Source organism: Salmo salar, chromosome ssa18 (genome assembly GCF_905237065.1).
Source record: "Salmo salar chromosome ssa18, Ssal_v3.1, whole genome shotgun sequence".
NCBI lineage: Eukaryota > Metazoa > Chordata > Actinopteri > Salmoniformes > Salmonidae > Salmo > Salmo salar.
The window spans coordinates 70,243,421-70,262,240 of record NC_059459.1 but is presented as its reverse complement, the minus strand read 5'-3'; the positions used below and the strand labels follow the sequence as shown (position 1 = coordinate 70,262,240).

Here is an 18,820-nt window from a genome sequence, read left to right as displayed (position 1 = left end):
AAAGGGTCTGAATACTTATGTAAATAAGGTATTTCAGTTTTATTTTATAAATTTGTCAACATTTCTAAAAACCAGTTTTCATTTTGTCATGATATGTATAGATCGATGAGGGAAAAAATTAATTGAATACATTTTAGAATAAGGCACTAACGTAACAAAATGTAGAAAAGGGGGTTCTGAATAGTTTCCGAATGCACTGTACATGCTGGTCATTGAGCAGGTGCCTGTATTTCAAGTAGACTAGCTGGTGTGGTCCTGTATGGTTCACTTGGTGGAGCATGGGCTGTAGGATCGTTTCCCGTGACCACACATACATCAAATGTATGCACACGACTAAATCACTTTGGATTATAGCGTCTGCTAAATGGCATATATTACGTAATACAGCCATTCTTTATAAAGTTGCTTCGGGGTTGTAGTAGGCTACCATATGCTAGGATGACAAATCCTGGAATAGTATTGCAGAAAGCCTGCCAGGCATTATGGTGCAGTGGAGCCTCATTGTGTGTACTAGTGACCGAGTCAGCATGTGGTTACTGCTATCAGTTATTTAGGGCACAGTGAGTGTTTCCCAGACGTCAGGTGACTGTCACACTGGGTCCTGCCGTCAGCCCCTGGTGGATTAACACAGAACTACACCTTGTTATTATGTCAGCATAGCTGGAGCCTTGACTTGGTCAGGGGGTATACGAGGTTAGCTCATGGTTCGTCATGCTAGGTATGACTTCATACAGCCATGTATCAGCACAGTGTTAAAGCTTTAGATCATTTAAGTCATTACTATAGCAATGTTCAGTAGGGCCCAGTCCTTCCTCCCTCACCATGTGACTTGTTATTTGTGGGGGACGGGAGATTTCAGGTCACATGGCCTAGGGAAAAACAATTAGCCCTCAAATGTATTAACCATTTGGATTTATAGATTGGATTGACATGGAGTCTTTTATTTACAAAAAGAGAAAAGCACAGCTACATGGAAATAAGTAGTCACACAGGACAGAATAGAAGGGTTATATAAATTCTGCCTACAGCGGAGACCTGACAATGGTTCTCCATAACACCAGGGTTGGGCTCAATTCCATTTCAATTCCAGAAGTACACAAAAATTCCAATTCTCTTCAATTAGGAAAATAGGAATTTGGTTTATTTTCCAAATTGACTGGAATTTTAATGGAATTGACCCCAGCCCTGCCAGACAAGTATTATCATTGTCATTAAGAGGAAAAGACTACAACTGTAATAACGGATGGTTTTGTGGTAGTAAAACGGTCTGGTTCTGGGTGGGTTCGGCTTGTTCGGCCCGTCCTCTCTTCCCATTTCCTCCTGGTGTGATATTGGTGGTCTAAAACTTGAACTCTTTGTATTTCTTGGCACCTCCTCGTGTGTCTTGAGGCTGGGCCTTCCTCTTCTTTTGCTGTGGGGTGGAGAGAGAGAGAGAAATGGAGAAGAAAATACTTAATATTGTCATACAAGGCGAACACTACAATCAAACCTTCTCCTCGTAGTGAAAGTGGCATATGACTCCAACCCCGTCAGTCACAAAATGTTGCAGGGCTGAGAAAAGGAAGGAGGGAGGCATGTGCACGCTGCTTTCACTCTGAAAACACTGCTATCCCCGGATGGCCATATTCAGAAGCAGAGACAACATTTCAACAAGAAAAAAAGACTGCAATAATAGCTATTATGAAAGTGGATAAAAAAATAAATAGAACAATTCCTAGAAGTTTCAGATTAAGTTTGAATAAGATTAAATCACTCAACTACAATGACTAAAAACAGATCCTAATCTTCACATCTAGTGTTCATTTATTCTGCTACATATGGGACTGGAGAAAGAGCCTTTCCAACGCAGTGCATACCAACATTCTCCTACCCTCACCTTGGCCCCTAGTGGCATAATACATTTCATGCTAATACTAAACAATAGCAATAATTAACCAGGGGGTGCATCTCAATTGTATTCCCTTGATTCCTCGCGTCCTCTTTCTTCGCATCCTTCTCAAAACGCATTGGAGAAGAAGGTCCGAGGGGAGGAACCACTGACTTTCTCCCACAATGTGTTTTGAGACGAGGAGAAAGGACATGAAGATACAAGAACACATCACTCAGATTCCCCCCGGGGCTTTCTAGCTCCTCATTACTGTGTGTATACTGACAAGTCTAGTACAAGTCACAGCTAGAAGAGCTTTCTCTGGCTGTCATATCTTTCTTAGTCTGAGCATGAGCGTCCTGGAGGAGTAGAAATGTGATCAGGAAAGGAGGATGTGGTAAACAATTACAAGACCTAACAATCATAATCTGGACCCTTTCTAAAATTATATGCCGAAATTGTTGCAACCCCTATTACTAGCCTGTTCAACCTCTCGTGTCGTCTGAGATTCCCAAAGATTGGAAAGCTGCCGCAGTCATCCGATATCTATCCTACCGTGTCTTTCTAAGGTCTTCGAAAGCCAAGTTAAACAGATCACCGATCATTTCGAATCCCATGGTACCTTCTCCGCTATGCAATCTGGTTTCAGAGCTGGTCATGGGTGCACCTCAGCCACGCTCAAGGTCCTAAACGATATCTTAACAACCATCGATAAGAAACAGTACTGTGCAGCCGTATTCGTCGACCTGGCCAAGGCTTTCGACTCTGTCATTCACCACATTCTTATCGGCAGACTCAACAGCCTTGGTTCCTCAAATGACTGCCTCGCCTGGTTCACCAACTACTTCTCTGATAGAGTTCAGTGTGTCAAATCGGAGGGCCTGTTGTCCAGGCCTCTGGCAGTCTCTATGGGGGTGCCACAGGGTTCAATTCTCGGGCCGACTCTCTTCTCTGTATACATCAATGATGTCGCTCTTGCTGCTGGTGAGTCTCTGATCCACCTCTACGCAGACGACACCATTCTGTATACCTCTGGCCCATCCTTGGACACTGAGTTAACAACCCTCCAGACGAGCTTCAATGCCATACAACTCTCCTTCCGTGGCCTCCAACTGCTCTTAAATACAAGTAGAACTAAATGCATGCTCTTCAACCGATCGCTGCCTGCACCTGCCCGCCCGTCCAGCATCACTACTCTAGACGGTTCTGACTTAGAATATGTGGACAACTACAAATACCTAGGTGTCTGGTTAGACTGTAAACTCTCCTTCCAGACTCACATAAAACATCTCCAATCCAAAGTTAAATATAGAATTGGCTTCCTATTTCGCAACAAAGCATCTTTCACTCATGCTGCCAAACATACCCTCGTAAAACTGACCATCTTACCGATCCTCGACTTTGGCGATGTCATTTACAAAATAGCCTCCAACACCCTACTCAACAAACTGGATGCAGTCTATCACAGTGCCATCCGTTTTGTCACCAAAGCCCCATATACTACCCACCACTGCGACCTGTACGCTCTCGTTGGCTGGCCCTCGCTTCAAACTCGTCGCCAAACCCACTGGCTCCAGGTCATCTACAAGACCCTGCTAGGTAAAGTCCCGCCTTATCTCTGCTCGCTGGTCACCATAGCTGCACCCACCCGTAGCACGCGTTCCAGCAGGTATATCTCTCTGGTCACCCCCAAAGCCAATTCCTCCTTTGGCCGCCTCTCCTTCCAGTTCTCTGCTGCCAATGACTGGAACAAACTACAAACATCTCTGAAACTGGAAACGTATCTCCCTTACTAGCTTTAAGCACCAGCTGTCAGAGCAGCTCACAGATCACTGCACCTGTGCATAGCCCAAACAACTACCTCTTCCCCTACTGTATTTATTCATTTATTTTGCTCCTTTGCACCCCAGTATTTCTACTTTGCACACTCATCTGTCAAATCTACCATTCCAGTGTTTTAATTGCTATATTGTATTTACTTCGCCACCATGGCCTATTTATTGCCTTTACCTCCCTTATCTCACCTCATTTGCTCACATTGTATATAGACTTATTTTTCTACTGTATGTTTGTTTTACTCCATGTGTAACTCTGTTGTTATATGTGTCGAACTGCTTTGATTTATCTTGGCCAGGTCGCAGTTGTAAATGAGAACTTGTTTTCAACTTGCCTACCTGGTTAAATAAAGGTGAAATAAAATTAATTCAAAAAAATAAGGAGCCAGGTTGTATTCATTAGTGAACATTGTAGAAAAAACGTTTTGCATCGCAGCTATATTTTTTGTACTGTAACAAATGGCCGGTACAGTTACAGTGTCTCAGGGTCACCTTCTGTTTGGCGGCGTGCTCGGCCACCATGTCGCTGAAGTCCTCCTTCTCCACCTGGGCCTCCTGGTTCCTGACGTGCTCCTCGTACTTCTGGGTCATGGCCATGGGGTCCAGCTCCAGCTCCTCTGGGGCCAGAGCCACTTCTACCCCCTGGAACTCCTGGCCTCCGCCCGCCTTACGACCCGCCATGGCCTGAGGAGGAGGAGAGTCAGACGGGAGACAAAGAAGCTCATCTGAAACGGTTCCCCATTCCCTGTAGTGTACTGCTTATGGCCTAAAGTGGGGATCGAGGGAGTTAGTGTGTATGTGGGTCATGTAGGTGTAGAGAAGTGTACGAGTGTACATCCATGAAGGCATGTTTAAAGAGATGGCAATGGATCTTCTACTTCCCCAGAGTCAGATCAACTCATGGATACCATTTGTATGTCTCCGCGTGCGGTTTAGAAGGAAGTTAGACGTAGTCTCGCGAGCCGATGGTAACTAGCGTTTGTGCAATGTCTGGAAGTCTACCGGTCCAGCTAGCACACAGCTAGAGGCTATGTGTTTGAGTACCAGTGCAAACACGTATGTATGTGATTGTTTGTGAAATATGCTCTGCGTATGTATGAGTAAGGGACTAACTATGTGTTGTGTTTTGGGTACGAGTGTTAACATGCCTACACCCCAGTGGTTGGTATGTGGTAGGTTTAGTAGTGATCTCTGATAGGGCGACTTTATCCAGACACAGTGTTTTTGCTATTGTCATTACCCCTGATACGTCGTAGATGTGTGTGGATGCCATCATGGCTGCTCCTCCAGAGCCTGTTCTCCTCTCTGGGAGCACCGTGAACAGCTGAGGAGTCTCATTCCTACACACACAGAGACGCATGTTTACATTTACATTTTACATTTAAGTCATTTAGCAGACGCTCTTATCCAGAGCGACTTACAAACACACACAATAGAGTAGAACGACACACACTCACAAATGAAATACTGGTGAATAGCCACACAACCTATTCCTGGCCACACTAACTCACCCGTCCATAGCCTCCTCGATCTTCTTCTTCCTCAGCTCAATGAGCTCTGGAGTCTCCATACCAGCAGGTACCGACGAGAAGCCTCCGGGAGTGATCAGACCACTGGAACACACACACACACACGCTCAGAGTTAATAAACCACTGATCACTGTTTTCAAGACAACACACACAACCCACTACAAATGGCAACCGGTAATTTGTTCCACGTGGCCAATGGCTTATTGATCCAATAGAAGAGAAAGACTGGTTCATTTCAAGTCCATGTCAACATGATGTGTTTAAAACAGCCAGTTAACGACACGTCTACCTGTCTGCCGGTGTGAAGAAGCCGGTTTCGTCTGGCTTCTCCTCATCACTCTCGTCCTCCTCCTCTTCCTCGGAAGACTCCTCGTCTGAAGGCTCCAGCTCTCCCCACGGCGTACGATCCACCTCCTCCTCCTCCGCCTTAGCCTACACACAGACATGTAGACAATAGGACAAGAGTTAACAGGCCATTGGCTCAAAGCAGACGGCTGTTGTGTCAGATATAGGAACATGTGGCAGTGAGGGGAGGGGGGGAAAGGTGTACGGTGGTGTTGTATGGTAAAGGAAGGGTGTATGGTCTATATGAGGGGAATCGGGCAGGGGTGTGAGGAAGATCTCACCTGGAAGTCAACGGCGTTGGTCCCGAACACGTCACCGTACAGAGGCTTTCCTGTCTCATCTACAGGAGGCTTCCCCCCAGCCACCAGCATGGTAACCAAACGAACAGCTCTGAGAGAGACAACGGGGGGGGGGGTCAATAAAAGCCTCAGTGTAGTAAGCTTCACAATACAGTATAAACACTTATTACATTGGAAAAAGTCTACTGGGGGACAATACAGGGGGACACAAATTGTTAAAGAGGATGGGCTTGATTCAATCCGTAGTGCTGAAAATCTGCGCTGTAGCGCGATTTCAATGTTAAAAGTCTAGCGTGTGTTCTCTGGAACATCGCCTTCACATTTCTAGCGCAGCTCTTCAGCGCTACGGACTGAACGGAGCCCTGTGTCTGCGTTAAGTCAGGCTTACCTCGGGGATGGGCGAGTTGAGCCCGGGGATCTTGAGGTTGGGGTAGGAGGGAGGGGGGCCGTATCTCTGCATGGCGATCAACCAGGGAGGGGGAACCTTGTGGGAGTTCTACACGGGAGGGGGGGGGGGGACAACTTTAGTGATGGGACAAGACCATGGTGCATCAGCAATATAAATGATTACAGTTCAATAAAACAAAGCAGAATTATAAAGTCATCCATCAATAACATTAAAGGTGGTAGTGGGATCGTAGGCTTCCACAGCAGAGTGAAAGTAGTAGTGGGATAATAAAAACATTAGGAAAAACTGACCGGTCCAACGGGCATGCCCAGAGCAATACGCAGCTCGTCTGACAGGTCGCCTGGTTTCTTCTCCTTCAGCCTTGTCTCAAACTCTTTCCCCTGTAGCGAGCGAGAGAAACGGAGATTGTAAGAGTCAACATTTCATTCCTAACACTAATTCACCAGAGTACACTGACTACCATCTGTTTATTCAAGACCCAACAACAAGGAAGTAATGAGGGAAACCCAAACCAACCACCGATTACAGCCCTGATTATTCCATTCAAGGTCCAATCAATCAACAGGCTCTTGGAAGTAGGAGTAGAGTTTATGATGTAAGGTGCTGTATACAGTGGAGTCCTCCATTGAGCGGTCAGACATCCTTACCTCGTAGTAGAGGTCACCGTGGATGGAGAGTTTAGGCTTCATCTGCCACTTGAAGAAGGCGTCGTGGAGCTTCTGGTAGTCGATGTCGATCTTGCCCATCTTGGGACGCACCTTCTCCCTCATCTTGGTCTTCATGGTCTTGGCATCCTCCTGTAAGCAGAGTACCACGGCATTCAGTCTGACTTCTGCCAAAGTGTTTCACTGGTCTATTTTATACAGCTGTTCATGTAACACATATTTAACGGTTGTGTGTTATTTATTGATGTTTTGTAATAAACTTGAAGTAAACGTCGCATGAAACAGAAAAATACACAGGCCATGTTTGTATACTTTAAAAACGATCATTTTCCTCAAGCTAGCCGAAAACTAAGGCCTGGAGCATCTATCAGGGAGATGAACATGGTGTTAACAGCCAGCACCCCCTTGTGACCACTTAGGTTGCTACAACCCCCACCTTTTCCAGCTGGAACCACCAGCCAGTCCCTCCTTGTGCCAACTGTCTGGTGCTACTACCGCTCTATTGGACAGAACCACCTACCTTCTCCTGTAAAGCTTCTCTGGTACCCCTCTATTGGACAGAACCGCCTACCTTCTCCTGTAAAGCTTCTCTGGTACCCCTCTATTGGACAGAACCATCTACCTTCTCCTGTAAAGCTTCTCTGATACCGCTCTATTGGACAGAACCACCTACCTTCTCCTGTAAAGCTTCTCTGGTGGCCCTCTATTGGACAGAACCACCTACCTTCTCCTGTAAAGCTTCTCTGGTACCCCTCTATTGGACAGAACCACCTACCTTCTCCTGTAAAAATTCTCTGGTAGCCCTCTATTGGACAGAACCACCTACCTTCTCCTGTAAAGCTTCTCTCATCTCCTGGATGCCTGTCCTCTTGATGAACTCTGGCAGCTCGAAAGGGGGCTTCTCGATACCCCTCTTGCCCTGGAGGTACTTCCTCTTGAAGCACCAGTGTCGGGGGACGGGCACCGTGTTCCTGGTGGCCTTCAGGTGCACCAGCAGCTTGGGTTCCTGCGCCGTCACGTCGTGCATCTCCACCACGTCAGGACGCGCCACCAACTGGAGGACGAGGTCAAAAATCAACATCGGACACAGATCTCCATCAATCTCCTTTTCCCTTAAAACATCTCCGGTGACCACCCACACAAACTGAATCAGCACATATAGACTCAAGCATTTATGAGTAAAGTGTTAGGTACAGAACAACTTCTACACCAACTTAATCAATATACAGGACCTATAATGTCTAACTCTTAAGAAGCAGGTGAATGTATTACCTGTTTGAGTTCAGCCACAGTTAGTCTGTTCATTCTCCTCAGCTTCTTCTTAGACATCTTGGGAACATCTGGTCTGATCTCCTGCACACACACACACACACACACAAGGAATGACCACGAGGACAACTTCCAAGGTCAACACTTCAACAGAGAGAGCACTGGAAGATGACACTATGTCTGTGTCCCAATCGTTCACCTTTCCTCCCCGAAGGGAAGTAAACAAGTGCACACTACTTATGGCATTAGGGTAGAGAATTGGGACTACGCAGCATGTAAACACTCCTGTTTGAGAAGTATTTTTTTCATCCAAGCTCAGGAATGGAGAGAATTTAGAGGAGAGATGAATACTAACGTCGTCACTGTCGTCGCTGTCTTTCTTTTCCTCCTCAAATCCCTTCTTCCTCATTAGAGCAGGAGCCGGCTCCTTCTCCGGTTCCTTCTCCTTCTCCTTCTTCACGTCATCAGTCAGCTGAGAGGGACGGACACAAACACAGTTCATTAGAACTGTTCAGCAAATGTCTAACGCGCAAACAGATTCCATCGTTAAATCAACACAACATAATGATTCACTTTCATGCGTGTTCAAAGGTTCTTGAAACCACTGCGCACAGAACTGGTGAGTACACTGAACCTGATGTTGTGATTTTACTTTAATTTTCGGCCATTAAAACACTAAATATGAAGAATAACACTGGACACATCTCTAGGATGTTTTGACAGATTTTTCATAAAGAATCATAAAGCCAATATCTAAAATGGAGGCCCTCACCTTGAAGGCCTCAAAGATCCTCTTGAAGAAAATGAAGTTAGGATCGTAGATCTCCGGTTCCTCTGTAATATACTCGATCTCCACCTCAGGCTCTTTCTCCTTCTCTCCATCCTCCTCTTTCTTCTCCTCCGCATGCTCCCTCTTCTCCTGCTCACGCCTCTTCTTGTTCTTCTTCTTACGGTTCCTGCGCTTACGATTTTTCTGAGAAGGGGAGAATGAAAAAGATAACAACTGAAACTAGGGCTGGGCGGTATACCATATTTTATGATATACCGGTATTGATGCAGGGACCGGTTTGGGTTTTTACTTTACCTTCTATACCGGTATTTGAATGTTTGGTTTGTTAAATGTGATACGCCATGTGTAATGTCAATTTTTATAGTTTACTTCGCTACTTGAGTCATCTCTCTCTCGCGCTTTCTCTCCGTGCCACTTTCCACAAAGACCTAGCCACGCCCCCTGTCACTCAAGGAGCGCATTTGATGTTCCTCAACCACGAGACACTTGCATTCAGTCTGCATGGTCAATGCAGCACATGCAACAATGTTGATGACAACAATGCTGTTTTCATTTTGCTTCTTAATATAAATCCACTAGCGTTCTATATTGACACTATTTGTTTGTGTTTCTTACATCAGCAAACAGCTAGTTTGTCTTTTCTTAGCAAGTTGCCCTAAATCTTGTGAGACGCTAATTGTTAGCCGCTAATGCTAATAGCTAGCTAGCTAATAAAATGTACTGACTAAGAGCAAACGTAGCTAGCTAATACAGCCTGATAATACTAGTGATGGTGTAGACCTAAATCAACATGCTGTTTGTGAAACAGTATCTTCTAAATCAAAGAGGAATATGCAAAGCAAGAATATGTTAGCCACATGAAGTAGCTAAGAGAAAACATGCAAGCTTGTAGGGTCCCCTAGGAAACACTTATCAACACTTTAGTTCCTACCCTGTCACAATAACTCCTCCCTGGCATTTTAATTCATTGTCATCTCAAACAACACTGTATTCAAAGTGCCCACTATTATATTCTAACTATAGAATAAAAATTATATTCCCATGATTCCAACAGTTTTGCTCTAATTCGCAAGTACAGTCGCAACATTTGGTTAAAAATAAATCCTAGATTATTTGCATATATCGTGAGCCTTACATGGTAGTGTGGAAATTCTCAATTGAGCAGTGCTGTAAAGTACTTAAGTAGTACTTGAAAGTATTTTTTACTTAAGTTGTTTTTTTTGGAATCTTTACTATTTTTTACAACTTTTACTTCACTACATTCTTTAAAAAAATACTGTACTTTTTACTCCATCCATTTTCCCTGACACCTAAAACTACTCGTTACATTTTGAATGCTTAGCAGGACAGGAAAATGGTCTAATTCACGCACTTGTCAAGAGAACATCCCTGTCATCTACTGCCTCTGATCTGGAGGACTCACTAAACACAAATGCTTTGTTTGTAAATTATGTTGGAGTGTGCCCCTGGCTATCTGTAAAAAAAAATATTGTTATTATTATTATTTTTTAAAATGGTACCATCTGATTTTCTTAATATAGGGAATTTTAAATGGTTTATACTTTTACTTTTGATACTTAAGTACATTTTATCAATTACATTTTCTTTTGATACTTTGTTGTTTTGGTTGATGCTGAATTGAACAGTGTAAAACTCATTGAAATCACTTAGAATATGTGTGTTGCCACCCTGGGATCACTCACTACTAATAAAGCAAATGTAGGACTTTAAATATTCAAAAACAAAAAATAACGTCCATGTTTTTTTTTAAATACCGCATGTTTTTTTGTTTTTTTAAATACCGTGATACAATATTTTGGCCATATCGCCCCGCCCTAACTGACACCGTTTCCTACTCCTCATGCCTCTAAGAGCTTACGTCGATTGAAACAGAAGCTTCCCTATCAAGCAGGTTATCAATACGAGGCATGCCAACTTGACCCCTGACCCTCTGAGCTTCAGGAGTAACAGGGTGAATCTCAACGGTCTTTTCTTGACTCTTCATGGCCTCTCCCCTCGCATCCTTCTCAAAACACATTGGAGGAAAATATCCAAGGTTCCTCCCCTTGGACATTATCCTCCGATACCTTTTGAGAAGGAGGCGAGAGGACACGAGGAATCAAGGAAACACAATTGAGTTTCAACCAAAGACAGCAGGATGGGATGAGGGGAATTAATACAACACTCACGTCTTTCTTAGAGAGAGAACCGTCGTCCTCTTCAGTCTCAGACAGGACGGCAGCGGAGGAGTTGTTCATCTCCATCTCTGGGCTCTCCTCCTCCTCCTCTTCTGGAAGATAGAAAACACAGAGATCATTCCCTGGCCAGGTCAAGGTCCAACAGGGCTCTTCACCCAGGACAATATTACTAAGACTGCAGTAGTTCCATTGGGATGATATCATGCACTCTTGGTGCATCTGGGCTTTTATTCACAAAGCATCTCAAAGTAGTTCTGATTTATTAATTATGATCTTAAAAAGCTAAACTGATCCTAGATCAGTACTCCTACTCCAAATACGGGCCATGATTCATTCCTCCAGTGTGTAGTTCCAGGTTCTGACCTGTGGGGGCGGCGCCGAGCTGCTCCTGTCTGATCTCCTTCAGTTGGAGAATCTTCTCCAGAGCCTGGGGGATCTTAGGACCGACGCCCACATCCTCTCCCTGCCACACCTGACACACACACACAACACCAAGACGGATTTTACTGTCCTGCTAGACGGATGCAATTATATTCTGCCATGGCTTATCCTGTGTTATTATGCCCTCTGAGTAACTCAAAGACTATAACAAAATCAATGGGGGCCCCATGCCATGACATTTTTGGAAATGTAGATTCTCCCTAACGGTCAAATTGTTATTTTGTTGATTGTTAGTTTTCAAAGACGATCGTGTTTAAAAATATATAGCTCCATTATCTTTTCGACATACATTATATCTGGTTTTAGTTGTTTAAATGTACACTGAAAAATTAACCACGATGAAAATGATTTTCTAGCAACAAAAATTATATTTTATTATATATTTTGGAGTGCGGCAACGATTAAGCAGTGGTGGGGGAAACACTGTGGTTCGTACCTCTCTGGCGTCCTCTCCAGGTGGAGGGGGAACTCTCTGTCTCTGGCTATGCATCATGGACATTCCAGGAGGAGGTGGGTTCATTCCACCAGGATTCATTCCAGGAGGGGGGGGGTTCATTCCACCAGGATTCATTCCAGGGGGGGGTGGGTTCATTCCACCAGGGTTCACACCTACAACAACACCCAGATCTCAACTGACACCAACAACACCAACGTACCAGGTGTGTGTCACCGTCAACACAACAGCTTTACAGACTTAACAGCCTTCACACTGTTCTTAAAAATAGAAAGGAATGCCATTGGATATGTTTAGATTGGGAGAGTGACTGTGTTAAGCCAATATGCGTGACTATGTGTGAGTATATGTTGTCTACAAAGTGTGCGCTGTAGACAAATCAATTCCCCCGTGAGGGACAAAGTTGTATGGGAAGTTAGGATTGACATTTTAGTGTTGATGGCAGGCCAAGGACTGACCTCTCATCATGGGGGGCATCATGCCAGGTGGTCGTGACCCCGGGTCAGACATCCTGGGCCCTGGTCCTCCATGCTGCCTCTTAGCCAGCTCCTGCTGCCTCTCATGTTCCAGCATCACCGCCGCCTGACGGAGGAGAGAGGAGACATGGAGGGAGGAGAGAGAGGAGACGTGGAGAGAGGAGTGAGAGGAGACGTGGAGAGAGGAGTGAGAGGAGTGAGAGGAGACGTGGAGAGAGGAGTGAGAGGAGACGTGGAGAGAGGAGTGAGAGGAGACGTGGAGAGAGGAGTGAGAGGAGACGTGGAGAGAGGAGTGAGAGGAGACGTGGAGGGAGGAGTGAGAGGAGTGAGAGGAGACATGGAGGGAGGGGACATGGAGAGAGGAGAGAGAGGAGACATGGAGGGAGGAGAGAGAGGAGACATGGAGAGAGGAGAGAGAGGAGGGAGGAGACATGGAGGGAGGAGAGAGGAGACATGGAGGGAGGAGAGAGAGGAGACATGGAGGGAGGAGTGAGAGGAGACATGGAGAGAGGAGAGAGAGGAGGGAGGAGACATGGAGGGAGGAGAGAGAGGAGGGAGGAGACATGGAGGGAGGAGAGAGAGGAGACATGGAGGGAGGAGAGAGAGGAGACATGGAGAGAGGAGAGAGAGGAGACATGGAGGGAGGAGAGAGAGGAGACATGGAGAGAGGAGAGAGAGGAGGGAGGAGACATGGAGGGAGGAGAGAGGAGACATGGAGGGAGGAGAGAGAGGAGACATGGAGGGAGGAGTGAGAGGAGACATGGAGGGAGGAGTGAGAGGAGACATGGAGGGAGGAGTGAGAGGAGACATGGAGGGAGGAGAGAGAGGAGACATGGAGAGAGGAGTGAGAGGAGACATGGAGGGAGGAGTGAGAGGAGACATGGAGGGAGGAGTGAGAGGAGACATGGAGGGAGGAGAGAGAGGAGACATGGAGAGAGGAGTGAGAGGAGACGTGGAGAGAGGAGTGAGAGGAGACGTGGAGGGAGGGGAGAGGAGTGAGGGAGGAGTGAGAGGAGACATGGAGGGAGGAGTGAGAGGAGACATGGAGGGAGGAGAGAGAGGAGACATGGAGGGATGAGTGAGAGGAGACATGGAGGGAGGAGAGAGAGGAGACATGGAGAGAGGAGAGAGAGGAGGGAGGAGACATGGAGGGAGGAGAGAGAGGAGACATGGAGGGAGGAGAGAGAGGAGACATGGAGGGAGGAGTGAGAGGAGACATGGAGGGAGAGGACATGGAGGGAGAGGACATGGAGGGAGGGGACACGGAGGGAGGGGACACGGAGGGAGGGGAGAGGAGACATGGAGAGAAGGGAGAGGAGGGAGGAGACATGGAGGGAGGAGAGAGAGGAGACATGGAGGGAGGAGTGAGAGGAGACATGGAGGGAGGAGTGAGAGGAGACATGGAGGGAGGAGAGAGAGGAGACATGGAGAGAAGGGAGAGGAGGGAGGAGACATGGAGGGAGGAGAGAGAGGAGACATGGAGAGAGGAGTGAGAGGAGACATGGAGGGAGGAGTGAGAGGAGACATGGAGGGAGGAGAGAGAGGAGACATGGAGGGAGGAGTGAGAGGAGACATGGAGGGAGGAGTGAGAGGAGACATGGAGAGAGGAGTGAGAGGAGACATGGAGGGAGGAGTGAGAGGAGACATGGAGGGATGAGTGAGAGGAGACATGGAGGGAGGGGAGGAGACATGGAGGGAGGAGAGAGAGGAGACATGGAGGGATGAGTGAGAGGAGACATGGAGAGAGGAGTGAGAGGAGACATGGAGGGAGGAGTGAGAGGAGACATGGAGGGATGAGTGAGAGGAGACATGGAGGGAGGAGTGAGAGGAGACATGGAGGGAGGAGTGAGAGGAGACGTGGAGAGGAGTGAGAGGAGACATGGAGGGATGAGTGAGAGGAGACATGGAGGGAGGAGTGAGAGGAGACATGGAGGGAGGAGAGAGAGGAGACATGGAGGGAGGGAGTGAGAGGAGACATGGAGGGAGGGGAGAGAGGAGGGAGGAGACATGGAGGGAGGGGAGTGAGAGGAGACATGGAGGGAGGAGAGAGGAGGAGACATGGAGGGAGGAGAGAGAGGAGACATGGAGAGAGGAGTGAGAGGAGACGTGGAGAGAGGAGTGAGAGGAGACGTGGAGAGAGGAGTGAGAGGAGACGTGGAGGGAGGAGTGAGAGGAGACATGGAGGGATGAGTGAGAGGAGACATGGAGGGATGAGTGAGAGGAGACATGGAGGGAGGAGTGAGAGGAGACATGGAGGGAGGAGTGAGAGGAGACATGGAGGGAGGGGACATGGAGGGAGGAGAGAGGAGGAGACATGGAGGGAGGAGTGAGAGGAGACATGGAGAGAGGAGTGAGAGGAGACATGGAGGGATGAGTGAGAGGAGACATGGAGGGAGGAGTGAGAGGAGACATGGAGGGATGAGTGAGAGGAGACATGGAGGGAGGAGTGAGAGGAGACATGGAGGGAGGAGTGAGAGGAGACATGGAGGGAGGGAGTGAGAGGAGACATGGAGGGAGGAGTGAGAGGAGACATGGAGGGAGGGGACATGGAGGGAGGAGAGAGGAGGAGACATGGAGGGAGGGGAGTGAGAGGAGACATGGAGAGAGGAGAGAGAGGAGGGAGGAGACATGGAGGGAGGAGTGAGAGGAGACATGGAGGGAGGAGTGAGAGGAGACATGGAGGGAGGGGAGAGAGGAGGAGACATGGAGGGAGGGGAGAGAGGAGGAGACATGGATGGAGGGGACAGAGGAGGAGACATGGAGGGAGGGGAGAGAGGAGGAGACATGGAGGGAGGGGAGAGAGGAGGAGACATGGAGGGAGGGGAGAGAGGAGGAGACATGGAGGGAGGGGAGAGAGGAGGAGACATGGAGGGAGGGGAGAGGAGTGAGGGAGGGAGGAGACATGGAGGGAGGGGAGAGTGGAGGGAGAGAGATATGTTTCAACTTCCAAGCAAGGTAAAGCGGCTGTATGATAACTTTGGGATTGGTTGTCACAACACCACTGATAAATCATTTAGATGGGAGAAAGACATGAAAATAAGTCTCCTCCAGGTCTTACCCTTTTCTGCTGCTCCAGAAGCTCCTGCTCCTTCATGTGCTCTTCCATAGCACGGGACTCCCCCTGAAATACACACATACAAAATGGCAAATCTATACCAGAACTCCTCTTCATTCCCATTGCAATAGAAGGCAGACTACATTACAACTAGGGCCTGGAGTCTTTCCTTACTCAGGTAAAACTCAGGGCACAATGTGGGGCCATATTTGGAGGTCTGAGGCCATACACCTGTGGCAGGTAGCCTAGCGGTTAGAGCGTTGGGCCAGCAGCCGAGAGGTCGCTGGTTTGAATACCTGAGCCGACAAGGTGAAAAATCTGTCGATGTGCCTTAGAGCAAGGCACTTAACACTAATTTGGTCCAGGGGCACCGTACTATGGCCGACCCTGTAAAACAACACATTTCACTGCACCTATGCGGTGTATATGACAATTCAACATCCTACTCGAGTCTAGGATCAGGTCTTATCTGTCCATACGCTCTTCAAAAATTATAATCTAAAAGACAAGACTGATCCTAGACCAGCACTGCTACTCCGAGAGGCTTACTGAATGCAGGCCAAGATCGTACCTGCTGCTTGGCCCTCTCCTCGTGCTGCATCATCATGGCGGCCCTCTGCTGCACCATCTTCAGCTGGTCCTCCTGGGAGAGGCCAGGGGGCATGCCTGGAGGCTCCATGCCCATACGCATCCCTGGTGGAGGGGGGCCACCTGCCATCATGCTCATCGCCTGGAGCATACCCATACCAGGAGGCATGGGGGGCATGGGCATCGGGGGCATGGGGGGGATTCCTGGCATCTGGGGGAGGAAGGAAAGCTGGTTGTTGGTTAAGTTGTTTTCAATTACGGTAAGTTTTTTTCCCTGGACCATGTGAGAACCAGAAAAACGTATTCCTGGTCAGATCACACAGTCAAGGTAAAACTCCTGGTCCTGTTCATGACAGATTGATGAACTACTGCAGAGTTTATAGCTAAATAATCCCAGTGATGAAATGTAAGAATGAGATTCGATTAGACCGTCTAAAAACCTTATAGGGTCGGTTGGTGCTGACCTGCGGGGTCATAGGTTTATCATCACTCCCTAGGTTGGGTTTGCTGAGCATCATTCCAGTCTGAGTGGGGGGGAAAACACAGATCAATGGATCATATTGACAGATGAAGTACACTCCACTCAACCTCACACATGCACTAGCGCACGTGAACACACACACACACATACAACTGACCTGCATCATGTATCCCTTGAGCCTGTCCAGCATCTCCTCTCTGGGACCTTAGGAAGGAGAAAAATAATAACTGTAAACCAACAATGAACACGATAAATAACATAGGACAACAACAACAAATGTTTAATTACAAATTAAATAAGTTTAAATTCAACTTAGTCGCTCGCGCAATGATGCTGACAACAAAGGCTCGTGCGCGACTACCATGTATCACTTTAGCTTATCAGTTATTAAACACCCGAGTGATTAGCTGTTAGCTATCAATCAAAATTGACTAGTTCGTTAGCTAACGAATGGACATTCGTAGAAAAGTTCTCTTCGTAGAGATGGTGAACAAACTTGTAATATAGTAATTGTGTAGGTAACTAGCTGATCATTTGCACTCTCCTTTAATTCCACGAAGGCCTGCTATGTAGCTAGCTAACTTGCCGCGGAACTAAATATGGTTAACCTGTTAGCAACAAGCTATAGTAGCTAGCAGGCTAGCTACACACAATGCACGCATTCGTCCCATTTAAAGCTTGCTACTTCGGCTTCTTACCCATGTTGGGTGCGCCTAGCTCGCCTAGCTTGGCTTGAAGCTCTGGGTTGGTCCATGTATTGAGGGCCGCCACAGAGCTCCCCAAGTCGGAGGGCATAGGTTCGGTCCCCGGCGGTCCGTCAGATGCCATCTCGAAATTCTACCGATCAATGGCTCTCTACAGAAACAACAGAAACGAGAGCAACGAGAACCAGACGAATCATGAAAGGCACGATGGGAAATTTCAGTATACCGGAACAAGCAGTTGGAGAAATCTGGGTAATGTAGTCAGTGGTAAGAGGAATAACTGCGTTTCCAAATTACAACCACTAGATGATAGCAGAGCCATGGATTTGGAGAGTTTGTAACAATGCAGTTTCTGCAATATGATGCATTAATACGACACTACAACATTCTATGGCAGCCATGTTAGCTCCACGTTAACATTATATGGGGAATATTATGTGGGGAATATAATATTACATGGGGAATATAGTTACAATGCAATGTAACTGATCGTTTAGAGAGACCTCAAAATCAGGCGTTGTGAAAGGAAGGCTGAGACAATCATTAATTAAAGACTCCAGCCACCCAAGCCATAGACTGTTCTCTCTGCTTCCTCATGGCAAGCGATACCAGTGCATAAAGTCTGACACCAACAGGCTCTTGAACAGCTTCTATCCCCAAGCCAAAAGACTGCTAAATAGCTAACTAAATAGCTAACAGAACGCCTACACAGACTATCTGAGTTGACCTTTGTCTTTCATTCTTATTTTTGCATTGTTTCTATGCACACTCACAGGGCCCTACACACTCACACACACCAATACTCCAACACACACACAAACACTCACTTCATAATTTGCTCTCACACACATAATATACGCATACATTTATACTGACTCTACACACACGCACACCAACTCCCATACAGTACATTCATCATATACGCTGCTGGTACTCTGTTTATCATTTATCCTGATGCCTAGTCACCTTACCCCTATACATACGCTATATATACAAAAGTATGTGGACACCCAATCAAATTAGTGGATTCGGCTATTTCAGCCACAGCTGTTAGTGACACGTGTATAAAATTGAGCACACAGCCATGCAATCTCCATAGACAAACATTGGCAGTAGAATGGCCTTACTGAAGAGCTCAGTGACTTTCAATGTGGCACCGTCATAGGATGCCACCTTTCCAACAAGTCAGTTCGTCCAAGTTCTGCCCTGCTAGAGCTGTCCCGGTCAACTGTAAGTGCTGTTAATGTGAAGTGGAGACGTCTAGGAGCAACAATGGCTCAGCCGCGAATTGGTAGGCCACATAAGCTCACAGAACGGGATCACCAAGTCGCCTGTCCTCGGTTGCAACACTCACTACTGAGTTCCAAACTGTTTTTGGAAGCAACGTCAGCACAAGAACTGTTAGTCGGGTTTC

At 47.0% G+C, this 18,820-nt stretch overlaps 1 protein-coding gene across 1 annotated transcript; it reads right to left on the bottom strand.

Moving 5' to 3' along the window:
• Nucleotides 1–925: 925 nt before the first annotated feature.
• On the bottom strand, nt 926–17,538 carry sf3b2 (Splicing factor 3B subunit 2). Its single transcript, NM_001173678.1, is given in 23 exon segments — nt 926–1,411; nt 4,195–4,386; nt 4,943–5,042; nt 5,214–5,315; nt 5,522–5,664; nt 5,859–5,930; nt 5,932–5,967; nt 6,265–6,372; nt 6,576–6,665; nt 6,933–7,082; nt 7,777–8,004; nt 8,223–8,303; nt 8,575–8,691; nt 8,992–9,192; nt 11,199–11,299; nt 11,571–11,679; nt 12,085–12,257; nt 12,561–12,684; nt 15,637–15,699; nt 16,205–16,432; nt 16,686–16,745; nt 16,860–16,906; nt 17,401–17,538. Coding segments are annotated over 23 exon segments (2,727 nt in total). The 5' UTR covers nt 17,531–17,538; the 3' UTR covers nt 926–1,339.
• Nucleotides 17,539–18,820: the final 1,282 nt, after the last annotated feature.